A 14,573-nucleotide genomic window follows, 5' to 3' on the forward strand; every position below is an offset into this window, starting at 1 on the left:
GCCCCTGCTAGTGGAGGCACCTGCCATCCGCATGTTAATCAAGAGACCTCCCCGTAAACTTTAGCAACTGAGATCCTGGACAAAAGCATCCTGGCACATATTCCAGGTTGCTCTCCACAGGCACAGATTTTCAGCCCCGTGCTTTTTGATTGTTGTTACAAATTAGGGGATGATTGGCTCGGTAACTCTTGAAAACGATCTTTGCATAAATACAATTAAAAGTAAAAAGAAAAGCAATGTCTCTTTTCATGCATTTTGTTTCTCTTGTATTAGTAAGGAGCCGTGCACACTGGCTTTGCATTGTAATGATGACCTGCTGATGTCGTTTAACAGTTCCATCATGATGAGGAAGTAATGCTGCACCAGCAAAAATGTCCCGTCCAATTAGCAGGGTTTGTGTTTCTTCTACAGATCTGCTGGCAGAGCATTTTGATTCTGCAGTAAAAGAGTCGAGACACACTTGCTGCAATTTATTAATTATTATATGTTAAAACAGTTCAGGCTCACAGTGCCTGATCTCCTGAAAATGAATGCGATTTTTTTTTCTGTTAAATAAATGTTATTACCTAGTTTTTAGAATAACTTTTCTTGACAATTTTCTCCCCTCTTCTGTAGACACTGATGTATAAATACCTCAAAATTGGCAATAGGGAATCGTCTCTACAGACACATAAATAACAAAAGAAAAATCAGGATAGGGAAAGGGCCACTAGTGGATAGACATGATAAACTCACAGGTAATGACAGCGAAAGGGCAGAAATATAAATAACAAATAACAGCGGACCCAGCACCGATCCCTGAGGCACACAGCTGGTCACAGGCCTCCAGTTTGAGGGAGAGGCAGGGACTGATTAGGAACAGTCAGCATGGTTTTGTGAGAGGAAAATCATGTCTCACGAATTTGATTGAGTTTTTTGAAGGGGTAACCAAGAAGATAGATGAGGGCTGTGCAGTAGACATGGTCTACATGGACTTTAGCAAAGCCTTTGACAAGGTACCGCATGGTAGGTTGTTACATAAGGTTAAATCTCACGGGATCCAAGGTGAGGTAGCCAATTGGATACAAAATTGGATTGACGACAGAAGACAGAGGGTGGTTGTAGAGGGTTGTTTTTCAAACTGGAGGCCTGTGACCAGCGGTGTGCCTCAAGGATCGGTGCTGGATCCGCTGTTATTTGTTATTTATATTAATGATTTGGATGAGAATTTAGGAGGCATGGTTAGTAAGTTTGCAGATGACACCAAGATTGGTGGCATTGTGGACAGTGAAGAAGGTTATCTAGGATTGCAACGGGATCTTGATAAATTGGGCCAGTGGGCCGATGAATGGCAGATGGAGTTTAATTTAGATAAATGCGAGGTGATGCATTTTGGTAGATCGAATCGGGCCAGGACCTACTCCGTTAATGGTAGGGTGTTGGGGAGAGTTATAGAACAAAGAGATCTAGGAGTACAGGTTCATAGCTCCTTGAAAGTGGAGTCACAGGTGGATAGGGTGGTGAAGAAGGCATTCAGCATGCTTGGTTTCATTGGTCAGAACATTGAATACAGGAGTTGGGATGTCTTGTTGAAGTTGTACAAGACATTAGTAAGGCCACACTTGGAATACTGTGTACAGTTCTGGTCACCCTATTATAGAAAGGATATTATTAAACTAGAAAGAGTGCAGAAAAGATTTACTAGGATGCTACCGGGACTTGATGGTTCGACTTATAGCGAGAGGTTGGACAGACTGAGACTTTTTTCCCTGGAGAGTAGGAGGTTTCGGGGGGATCTTATAGAAGTCTATAAAATAATGAGGGGCATAGATAAGGTAGATAGTCAAAATCTTTTCCCAAAGGTAGGGGAGTCTATAACGAGGGGGCATAGATTTAAGGTGAGAGGGGAGAGATACAAAAGGGTCCAGAGGGGCAATTTTTTCACTCAAAGGGTGGTGAGTGTCTGGAACGAGCTTCCAGAGGCAGTAGTAGAGGCGGGTACAATTTTGTCTTTTAAAAAGTATTTGGACAGTTACATGGGTAAGATGGGTATGGAGGGATATGGGCCAAGTGCAGGCAATTGGGACTAGCTTAGTGGTATAAACTGGGCGACATGGACATGTTGGGCCGAAGGGCCTGTTTCCATGTTGTAAACTTCTATGATTCTATGATTCTATATTAAATAATTACTTTGCCTCATTATTTATCAGGGAGACTAACATGGTGGACATGACATTAGAAGAAGAGATCAAAAAAGATATAAAGACAATTAAAATAGAAAGGGGGGAGATAATTGATAAACTAATCAAACTTAGAGAGGATAAAACCCCTGGTTCAGATGGATTGCATAACACATATTAAAAGGAGTTAGGGAAGAGATAGCAGAGGCACTGTTGCATATATATAAAAATTCATTAGAAAAGAGAATAGTGCCAGAGGACTGGCGGACAGCGAATGTGATTCCTATATTTAAAAAGGGAGATAGAACAAGTCCAGGGAACTATAGACCAATTAGCTTAACATCAGTGGTAGGAAAGTTAATGAAATCCTTACTCAAAGATGTAATAGAAAAACATCTAGAAAACAAAAATATAATAAAGAATAATCAGCACAGATTCCTTAAGCGAAGATCAAGCTTGATGAACCTTATTGAATTCTTTGAAGAAGTAGCAGAAATGGTAATGTTGTAGATGTATTATATTTGGATTTTCAAAAGGCCTTCGATAAGGTACTGCATTGTAGACTGATGGCCAAGGTCCTAGCATGTGAAGACAGGGGACAAGTAGCAGAATTTATAGCAAGCTGGCTACAAAATGTTCTTAACAGATTGCTCAAGCCTTTTAACTCTGTGCAGCCAGTAATATAAGGGTGGAAATGTGGCAGAGATGATTCCACTGGCGATAATCATGTGTGTAGGTTCGGGAATCTTCTGATCTAATAGCCTGGTCCCAGTTTGTAATGTTCAACTCGCATTTCCCACTCCCCAGTCATGGTTATCACACATTTGTCATCGGTAGTCTTGGTGAATATAGTCCTGCAATTTCCGACAGAAGTCCCAACAAAAGAAGGGCAGTCACACTGCTGGGAGTGTACTATAGATACCCAAACAGTCAGAGGAAGATAGAAGAGCAAATATGTATGCAAATTTCTGAGAAGTGCAAAAGCAACAGGGCAGTAATATTAGAGGATTTCAACTACCCTAATATTAACTGGGATATAATCAGTGCAAAAGGTATAGAGGGTGCAGAATTCTTAAATTGCATTCAGGAAAACTTTTTTAGCCTGTACGTAGAAAGCCCAACAAGAGCGGCGGCAGTTCTGGATTTAGTTTAAGGAAATGAAGCTGGTCAGGTGAAAGGAGTATCAGTGGGAGAGCATTTTGGTGGTAGTGATCATAATTCAGTTAGATTTAGCATAGTTATGGAAAAGGACAGATAGAACAGGAGTTAAAGTTCTAAATTGGGGAAAGGCCAATTTCACGAAGCTGAGAAGCGATTTAGCAAAAGCGGATTGGAAACAGCTATTTGAAGGTAAATCATTGTCAGAGCAAAGGGAGGCATTCAAGGGGGAGATTCAAAGGGTTCAGAGTAAACATGTTCCCACAAAGAAAAAGGGCAGGACTGCCAAATCTAGAGCTCCCTGGATGACAAGCAGCATACAGGGTAAGATAAGGCAAAACAGAGAAACTTATGTCCGACACCAAGGGCTCAATACTGCAGAAACCCGAGAGGAGTACAGAAAGTACAGGGGTGAAATTAAAAAGGAAATTAGGAAAACAAAGAGAGGGCATGAAAAAATACTGCCAAGTAAAATTAAGGAAAACCCAAAAATGTTTTATAAATACATAAAGAGCAAGAGGATAACTAAGGAAGAGTAGGGCCTATTTGAGAGCAAAAAGGTAACCTATGTGTGGAGGCGGAAGATGTGGGCATGGTTCTTAATGAATACTTTGTGTCAGTCTTCACAAAAGAGGGGGATAGTGCAGAGATTGTAGTTATGGAGGAGGAGTGTGAAATATTGGATGGGATAAACATAGTGCGAGAGGAAGTATCAAGGGGTTTAGCATCTTTGAAAGTAGATAAATCGCCAGGCCCGGATGAAATGTAACCCAGGCTGTTAAGAGAAGCAAGGGAGGAAATAACGGAGGCTCTGACCATCATTTTCCAATCCTCCCTGGCTACAAGCGTGGTGTCGGAGGATTGGAGGACTGCTAACGTTGTACCGTCGTTTAAAAAGGGAGAAAGAGACAGACTGAGTAATTATAGGCCAGTCAGTCTAATCTCGGTGGTGGGCAAATTATTGGAATCGATTCTGAGGGACAGCATAAATCGTCATTTAGAAAGGCACGGAGTAATCAAGGACAGTCAGCATGGATTTGTTAAGGGAATGCCGTGTCTGACTATCTTGATTGAATTTTTTGAGCAGATAGCAAGGCGGGTCGATGAGGGTAATGTGTTTGATATAGTGTACATAGATTTTAGCAAGGCTTTTGACAAGGACCCATATGGCAGACTGGTCAAAAAAGTAAAAACCGATGGGATCCAAGGGAAAGTGGTTAGTTGGATCCAAAATTGTCTTAGTGGCAGGAAGCAAAGGTAATGGTTGACAGGCGTTTTTGCCTCTGGAAGGCTGTTTTCAGTGGGGTCCCGCAAGGCTCAGTACAAGTTCCCGTGCTTTTTGTGGTATATATTAATGATTTGTACTTGAATGTGTGGGGGCTTGATCAAAAAGTTTGCAGATGGTTGATAGTGAGGAGGAAAGCTGTAGACTGCAGGAAAATATCAATGGACTGGTCAGGTGGACAGAAAAGTGGCAAATGGAATTCAATCCAGAGAAGTGTGAGGTAATGCATTTGGAGAGGGCAAACAAGGCAAGGGAGTACACAATAAATGGGAGGATACTGAGATGTGTAGAGGAACAAAGGGACCTTGGAATGCATGTCTACAGATCCCTGAAGGTATACAGGATACTTTCATTTATTAGCCGAGGCATAGAATATAAGAGCAGAGAGGTTATGCTAGAACTGTATGAAATATTGGTTAGGCCACAGCTGGAGTACTGCGTACAGTTCTGGTCACCACATTACAGGAAAGATGTGATTGCACTAGAGAGGGTACAGAGGAGATTTACGAGGATGTTGCCAGGGCTGGAGAATTTTAGCAATGAGAAAAGATTGGATAGGCTGCGGTTGTTTTCTTTGGAACAAAGGAGGCTGACGGGAGATTTAATTGCGGTATATAAAATTATGACAGGAGTGGATAGGGAGGATCTATTTCCCTTAGCCGAGGGGTCAGTGACTGGGGGCATAGATTTAAAGTAATTGCTAGAAGGATTAAAGGGGAGTTGAGAAGAAATGTTTTCACCCAGAGGGAGGTGGAGGTCTGGAACTCACTGCATGAATAGGTGGTAGAGGCAGAAACCCTCAACTCATTTAAAAAGTATTTGGATGTGCACTTGAAGTGCTGTAACCTGCAGGGCTACGGACCAAGTGCTGGAAAGTGAGCTGTTTTTCGTCCGGCACAGACACGATGGGCCGAATGGCCTCCTTCTGTGCCGTAACTTTCTGTGATTCTATGAGGTCCCATCCTGTATTACATCTGCCTATGCGAAGTAGGTATTAAAAGGCAACAATGATATCTGTTATGAAGAAAGAAGCTCTTTACTGCCATTTTTTTAGATAGCTACTTTTCTATAAGTGTGGGGTTTTCTTTCAAATGCCCCCCATACACAAGTCTTCACGCTAAAGATGAAGAAGATGAAAGAAGCCCTTTCAGGGATATCTGCTGATACCAGAACCAGAATGCTCACACCTGCCTTATGCGACCAATCATATAAGTGCAGCCTGACACATTTTTCTGGCAAATCCTGTTTTCCTTAAATTACCTAACTTTATTTGTCAGGCATGGAAAGAAACCTTATGAGTCTTTTGCTGTAGCTTGTTCACCATGGCATCTGCCACCTACTGAGGTTACTTTTAAATAAAATCGCTCTAGCTTGCAAATTTCATACTTAAAAAAATTCTGCTTTGCGTTGCAAAACAGCATACAAGTGATTTACAGTAATTGGAAGACGCTGAACACTCTGTGTCATTACAATACAGCATGTCTTAGTTCACTGTGTTCACAACCTTGTAATTTGTCACTCTGTAATGTAAGTGAAACAGTACAATCTCTTCTCTTGTTTGTGCACAGTTTATCCTGCTGTACCATATGCCAGCTGTAATTGCTTTTCATCACCAATTACATAATGCAATGCATGAGTGCAGTATGGCAGGCAAAAAGACGCATTGGCCCTGAAAGTCTGCGGGCAGCGATCCCATTGGTTATGCTGGGATTATGCCCACTGATGCCCTTCAGCACTGACCCTGCCAGCGATGCAGCGGTCCGAAATTCAATGTCGATTCACCGATGAGCTGCCTGGGGATGCCTAGCAGGTGTCCGCAACTCGCCGGTTTCATTCGCTTTCACTGGTTTTGTCAGGTGTCAGCCATGGCTCAGTTGGAAACATTCTCGCCTCTGAGTCAGAGGTTGTGCGTTCAAGTCCCACTCTAGGGACTTGAGCACAAAATCTAGGCTGACACTCCAGTGCAATACTGAGGGACCGCTGCACTGTGAGAAGTGCCATCTTTTGGATGAGACGTTAAACCAAAGCCCTGTCTGCCCTCTCATGTAGATGTAAAAGATCCCATGGCATCATTAGAAGAAGAGCAGGGGAGTCCTTCCCCGTGTCCTAGCCAATATTTGTCCATCAACCAATACATAAGAACAGATTATCTGGTCATTATCACATTGCTGTCTGTGGGACTTTGTTGTGTGCAAATTCGCTGCCACGTTTCCTACATTATAATAGTGACTATACTTCAGAAGTATTTAATTGGATGTAAAGCGCTTTGGGAAGTCCTGAGGTCGTGAAAGGCGCTACAATAATGCAAGTCTTTTCTTACTTTCTTTACACTATCGCACAACGTCAAAATCAAGTGCGTCACCCATTATCACTACAAGCAAACATGTTTGGAGCATAAACTTGATCAGTTCATAGATTCGTTTTAGTGCTTGAAAACTACTCTGATTATGTAGGGGAACATTTATCAAAATCTTTACTACCTGTATTTGTAAATAACAGTTAATAATTCTAACATAATTATATTCATACCACAACGGTAAACCGTTTCATATTTAGAGTGTTAAAAATAAATGTTACTTCTCTTTTATAAACTGGATGTCCCCGGGTAAAGGAAGGGAGCATCATTGCTTCTCTTTCATAGTGCATTCGGAAAGAATGATATCAATGAAGTCCAAATTTTGCACTTCCTCCATTCTCGAATGTTCCCCATGTAATATTGACACATGGGAAACCAGATTTGTTCATAGTGCCACAGAAGGTGCATTTATTCATCAGGAAAGTGCCATGAGCTTATTTTCTTGAAACCCCTATCAAATGACACTGCTCAGTAATGAACATAAGAAATTGGAGTAGGAGTAGGCCATACAGCCCCTCGAGCCTGCTCTGCCATTCAATAAGATCATGGCTGATCTTTGACCTCAACTTTCTTGCCCGATCCTCATTTCCCTTGATTCCCTTAGAGTCCAAATATCTATCTTTCTCAGCCTTGAATATACTCAATGACTGAGCATCCACAGCCCTCTGGGGTAGAGAATTCCAAAGATTCACAACCCTCTGAATGAAGAAATTTCTCCTTATCTCAATCCTAAATGGCCGACCCCTTATCGTGAGACTATGCCCCCTAGTTCTAGACTCTCCAGTCAGAAGGAGAAGGTCTGGGAATCCCAGCCCCCAGGGGTTAAAAACAAAAAAACTGTCAAAATGGAGGTCCGCAGCCTCCTTGAAAGCTTTCACTGACTGACCCGCCTCCTGAGAGCGGGCTGGTCGTCCATCTGTTGTCCTGCCTCCGTGAAAACTGGAAGTGGGCGGGTTGGGGGCAGATTTTAGATTTTTTAAATTTTTACTGTCCCCCTGCCCCCAACCCACCCATTTTTCCCATTTAAAATCATGCCCCCTTGTGTTCTCCTCACAGCTTACTTTCCCATCTAGCTATGTATTATCAGCAAACTTGGATACATTACACTCGGTCCCTTCATCTAAGTCATTAATATAGATTGTATATAGCTGAGGCCCAAGCACCGATCCTTGCGGCACCCACTATTTACAGCCTGCCAATGAAAATGACCTGTTTCTGAGAATATGCGACACTTGTTCCCAGCCACCTGTTGGTGGGTGCTCAAAATTCACTGTGTGCCCTGTCGGGCTAATTGAAACCGAATGAAAAATCTCAGCTTCTGCTGGGAGTAAATAGTTCCAAAATCATCTTTACAGTAGAAATCTATTGTTTTCTGAATGTGCAAAATACCCTGCATGGAAATAATGTTAAATAATTTGATGTATGCTGTTTTCTTGTCCCTTCTAGACAATACATATGTGTCAAATTCAGAGAATGATGATGATGTGCTAGTCACCAGAGACCCCATTCCAGTAATTTTCCAAAGAATAGCAACAGGTAAGAGCCTGTAATTTAGGCAAGATTATTTTACACCAAACTGTACCAGAACTGTTCTATTGGAAAAAAGAAAAGAAATAGATGCATTTAAGGGAAAGCTAGATAAGCACATGAGGGAGAAAGGAATAGAAGGATATGTTGATCGGGTTAGATGAAGAAGGGTGGGAGGAGGCTCCTGTGGAGCATAAACACCGGCATGGGCCAGTCGGGCCAAATGGCCTGTTTCCGTGCTGTACATTCTGTGTAATTCTATGTAAAATAAAGGGAGGTTGCCTCTGTACCCTCGATGTGGGAAAATCATAAATGAGTTCTTTATAAACCCGTATACAATTTCACTACAATCAGCCACAGAGGAACCCCTCCCCCTTAGATTTCGTCTTGCCAGTTCATTATGGGCATGATAGTGGTTGAATGGAATATATAATTGAAACACATTGGTGTAATGCAGGGCTATGAATGTAAAATTAATAATGTAATGATAGGCCAATTTTTGGGCATGAAGTGGACTTTTTTAAGCTTCCTTTACTTTGCCAGGGTACAGGGACACTTTTCTCTCTCCAGCAGTTGCATTTCTGAGTATAAACAGCCGTGCCTGTAAGAAACTGAAAGCAGAATAGATGCATAATAATATAAGTCCACCAACCAGCCTTGGATTAAAGCTGCCTCTTCAAATAAAGTAGGGAGCACTCTGGGTGTCCTTATTACACAGTTTAACTCAGAATGCATTGGGAATTGGCCTAAAAGGAGATCAGTTCACAGAAGGACAAGGCAAATAAGGAATCCCGTTAATAAAGACGTGCCTTTTGGAAGAAAAATTAGATCTTGTTGCACCTGTTTTACCAGTAGGCACAATGAGGGCCAATTTTGGGGGGGTAATGTCCTGTGCCCGTTCAGCACCAAGGGTACGGTGCCACCATACTAGCATATGCGGCTGCCCAGGTGCTCGTGAAACAGGTGTTAGGCAGCTTACATGTGTAAATGAGGGACATAGCTCCTGTTTCAGGATCCCTGACCTAAATTAGTAGACGATGAGCAGAGCATGCTGCAGGCCTTCTCCACTCAGGATTCTTCAGCAGTCGCTGGAGCCTAAGCATCTGTCACCAAAATTTATTAAAAATGTACCAGTGGAGCCAGGAGGAGTGGGAGTGCTCCAGGAGCGGGAGTACTCCTCCCGTCTCCACAGAACTCCTGAGGGACCCCTAATGAGATGTGATGCCCAATTTCAGGTGAGCCTCGGGCATCCTGGATAGCATGTGCACTGTCTACGTGCCCGAAAATGGGCCATAACCAATTTTTATTTTGCATCTGGGATTAGATCCCAGTCAAACTTAACAGTGAAAATATTGACCTTCACTTTCTAATGTTCCTGAAAACAGAATTTTTTTGCTATTGACTTTTTATTTCAAACTGATTAAGGTGGCACTCCATCAAATGATATCTTTGTAGTTGTTGCTGCTGGTAGCATACTTTGAATATAAAAGCAGTGGTGCTCCTTCCAATGGAGACAGCACTTCTAAAATATGTGATTTTCAGCCGTGCCTCCACAGCCAGTGCAGCCTCAGTCTCAAACATAAATGCTGCTGTCAGAGGGAGAAGCAGGCAAAACAACATCTGGCTGAGCAGCTGAAGGCTCCTGCTGGCTGGTACAAACATAAGGAAAGGTACTGGCAATAAAATAATCGAAACAGGAACTTTAGTACTACTGCTGTTTTAAAAGCAAGCCAGCTGCTGCTGAAATTACCCTGCAGCACAAACAGGCTGCTTTCAACAGTGGCAGGGTTGGGAGTTTGCATTGAGTCATTAAATATCATAGCTTTTTACAGAGGTCACCGATGCATTTCCACACCTCCACGACACAGAAGTATTCCACAGAACTGTTGCACTTCAATGCTTGTTGCCATTATCTGTTGATAAACAAAAGGTTGGAAATGCACCAGTTTGGCCCTTTGATTTACAGTTGGAAAGATTGCACATTTGCAACAAATGTGAAATTTCATCACTAAGTTATTCTTTTCAGGTAAAGAAACCAAAATATCCAGGAAGCCCATCTAATCAGGATAGATTCATGAATAATTCACATTAGTTGACTGAGTCCAGTTTATAAATGACATTGACACCAGTGTTGGAGAAATCACAAAATTCCAAATCAAATTTTGAAGGATCAAAATAAAGAGTTACTCTAAATAAAAAAATTTGACCCAAAAATAAACGCCAAGAGCCCTCAATAGCATTATGAATAAAACATTTTCTCAAAGTTAAGCCAGCAGTATCCAGCACAAATACAGTGTAAATGTATGCTTATGCTGGAGGTACATAGGAATTGCTAGACAGAAAAAGGCCTCAGTCTATCAAGTTTGCGTGACACAATGATAATGGAGTTGGTGACCAATCATTGCAATCTCTTTCAATTAGTTTACAACAGACCTAGACATAATGCAAGGGCAATATCAGTGGTGAAGAGGTTTGGGAACCACAGTAAAATCAGTATTTTCTTTCCTCATTATGCTAACTGGCAATGTCAATGATACAGCTTTGTGAATGCATACATTTTGATCCCTATTGGCAGCCATTTTGGAATCTGCTAATGGGAGAGCACTTGGGCAAAAGGCGCAATGCAAAAGATAAGTGGTCCTTAACTGATTTAAAAAAAAATTATATTGAATTCACAATAAAATTTGATGGGGGGAACGGGTGGGGGGAGTAATTTTCTGAGTTTGTGCTGTTGGTAGAGAACTTACCCCCACCAATACATTTCAGAAAATGGCAGGTGTGCTGCCCTGATTTCCCAAGATGCACTGGTGGCAGGCAAGGTTCCCCACTGCTGGCACACACTGAGAACATTTTACTTGTTTTCCTGGGGGTAGATTTTAACTTTCACCACCAGGTTGTAAACTCGGCCTTGTAGATCATGCGCCCGTTATACACCCTGCTGGACTTTCCTTTCCATTGGAGTCAGTGAAAAGGAAGATTGGGCTGAGTGTATATAATGGGTGGCTAATGCACTTCTGCCAGTGTTCCACTCGGCAGTGAGAGTTAAAATGTATCTCCTTACCTATTTTGAGTCTGTATAAGAAAGAAGGAAAGAATGGAAGCAAAAGAAAGAAAGGAACAATCTGTATGTACTTAGCTTTTTATTATATTCTCAGGGTGTACCAAAGTGCTTTACTGCCAATGGTGTTGATTGAGGGCATGATGTTGGCGACGATGTAATAAAACTATTTTTTAACTGAAGTTACAAGTTTTGACCACAACAATGGTGCATTTGCCAAGGAGGAAGTTACAAAGTCATGTGCAAAAGAGGCTGTTCTCCTCTGTTATAGTTCCACCTTTTTAAACACTGTTTTTATTCTAATAGTTGTGCAAGCTACATACCAGCAGGCCTCATGCTTTGTGATCAGGGAGTTTGCATCTCAGGTTGTATATCCCTGGGTTAACAATTACCCTATTTATACTGAGAACTGAAATTCATGAGGTAGTCTCACTACTTCTTCTGTGAAATCCGGAAGTTGGAAAATATCACACACTAGACATCTTTTTTATGGTTAAAATAACTTGTCAAATGTACTGTTAATTAAATTATTTACAAAAGCAAAGATATTGGGCACGATAATATACTGAGCAATAAATATCTCTTAAAATTCTAGAAGCAGTCACAATGGGTTAATTTACCCTTTTCAATCTTCAGACTTTCTTCAGTTAAAACAAACAGCCCAGTAAGCTGTACACCAGCAATGTCTTGTGGTTCCATGAAATCTCCCTTTGTGATAATGTACATAACTTTGGGTTTGTTATGGAGCACTTTCTTCTGACATGGTCAAATTGAAAACGTCCCTACCAAACTATAGAGACCACCCTGTTTTAAATATACATCCCCTTTTGAAGATAAGACTATCAATCAGTTGTGATCAAAATTGTGAACAATGGCACAGAATCTCAAAATATTAAAACACAGATGATGTCAAGGAATGCTAATGAAAAGGTAAACACACATTGTCTGGAATCTATCACCTTGCCACTTTGATGTATATTAGCCACCCATTCAACAGCAACAACAATGAAGATGCATTTATGTAGCATTCCTTTAACATAGGTCATGAAGCAGGCCCAGGTATTTATAAGTAGCCATCTTAACCTAACTAAAGAATGTAAATCACAAGAACAAACGCACGAGGGTGGCTTTTGAAGTGTTAAAAAAAGTTTGCTGAAAACTGCTGGTGATTTTTTTAATACATTGAAAATAAACCATTTTCCTTCTGCACGGCAATGATAAATTTGCTCTGGAAAGACGCTGCCGGGTAGAAATATTACAGATGTGTTTTCTTTTCAATATAAACCAGAAGTTGTAACTTACCCTTTGTTTTTCAGAATTACGGTTCAATAATGATGCCACAAGTTGCCTGTCAGTCAGAACAAAGGTGCACAATGAGAGGTGCCAGGTAAGTGCCATTTGAACCAACTTGTCCAATCATTTTTATCAGCTTTTCCAAAGTTTAAGCAGAATTGTCTGCAGATTTATCTTCCATGCGATACAATCCCCTGCAAATCACAAAAAGCTGCCACATGTTGCTGTAAATCTTTGCCCTTTGATTCATCTGATGACGAACAATTATTGAGGTCACTTTGACCAAAAAGAAGCTTTTAATGATAGTTAGAGTATGTGGTGGTATTACCTTCACATGATTCAGCCTGACCAATTACCTAACTTTATTGATATCTGTGAACCCACTTGTGCAGAATAGAAAGGACCATTGTTTTATTCAACAGAAGTCCCTGCGGTGTAATCTTTTATATCATATTATATGCTTTTCTTTCCGAAGTTACGTTTGTTCACTTTCCCTGCCTTAGCACATATTCACAAATAAATTAGTTCTGTCTGAGACAGATAGGTAAGATCCCAACTATGTTTAGCTCTGTAAGAAAACAAATATAACCACCTGTACTTCATAGAATCATAGAAAATTTACGACACAGAAGGAGGCCATTCGGCCCTTCGTGTCCATGCGAGCTGAGAAACGAGCCACCCAGCCTAATACCACTTTCCCGCATTTGGTCTGTAGCCCTGCAGGTCATGGCTCTTCAGGTGCACAACCAGGTATTTTTTAAATGAGTTGAGGGTTTCTGCCTCTACCGCCCTCTCAGGCAGTGAGTTCCAGACCCCCACCAATCTCTGGGTGAAAAAATGTTTCCTCATTTCCGCTCTAATCCTTCTACCAATCACTTTAAATCTATGCCCCCTGGTTATTGACCCCTCCGCTAAGGGAAATAGGTCCTTCCTATCCACTCAAGGCCCCTCATAATTTTGTACACCTCAATCAAATCACCCCTCAGCCTCCTCTGTTCCAAGGAAAACAACTCCAGCCTATTCAATCTGTCATCATTGCTAAAATTCTCAAGTCCTGGCAACATCCTCGTAAATCTCCCCTGCACCCTCTCTAGTGCAATTACATCCTTCCTGTAATGTGGTGACCAGAACTGTGCGCAGTACTCAAGCTGTCGCCTAACCAATGTTTTATACAGTTCCAGCATAACATCCCTACGCTTATATTCTATGCCTCGGCTAATAAAGGAAAGTATTCCATATGCCTTCTTAACCACCTTATCTAGCTGTCTTGCTACCTTCAGGGTTCTGTGGGCATGCACTCCAAAGGCCCTCACTTCCTCTACACCTCTCAGTATCCTCCCATTTATTGTGTACTCCCTTGCCTTGTTTGCTCTCCCCAAATGCATTACCTCACATTTATCTGGATTGAGCTCCATTTGCCACTTTTCTGCCCATCTGACCAGTTCATTGATATCTTCCTGCAGTCTACAGCTTTCCTCCTCGCTATCAACCAAACGGCCTATCTTTGAGTCATCCGCAAACTTCTTAATCAGCCCCCTACGCTTAAGTCCAGATTGTTAATGTATACCACAAAAAGCAAAGGACCCAGTACCAAGCCCTGTGGCACCCCACTGGAAACAGCCTTCCAGTTGCAGAAACACCCATTGACCATTACCCTTTGCTTCCTGCCACTGAGTCAATTTTGGATCCAATTTGCCACAGTCCCTTGGATCCTACGGGCCTTTACTTTTTTGATCA

General features: G+C 41.6%; 1 protein-coding gene across 1 annotated transcript in view; it reads left to right on the forward strand.

Moving 5' to 3' along the window:
• parp8 (poly (ADP-ribose) polymerase family, member 8) overlaps positions 1 to 14,573 on the forward strand; it is a 358,889-nt gene that overhangs the window by 133,085 nt on the left and 211,231 nt on the right. Inside the window, exons 4-5 of the mRNA XM_067985593.1 lie at positions 8,405 to 8,494; positions 12,860 to 12,930. Of these exons, the coding sequence (XP_067841694.1) occupies positions 8,405 to 8,494; positions 12,860 to 12,930 (161 nt within the window). The remainder of the gene's footprint in view (positions 1 to 8,404; positions 8,495 to 12,859; positions 12,931 to 14,573) is intronic.

Source organism: Heptranchias perlo, chromosome 1, assembly GCF_035084215.1.
Source record: "Heptranchias perlo isolate sHepPer1 chromosome 1, sHepPer1.hap1, whole genome shotgun sequence".
Classification (NCBI taxonomy): Eukaryota; Metazoa; Chordata; class Chondrichthyes; order Hexanchiformes; family Hexanchidae; genus Heptranchias; species Heptranchias perlo.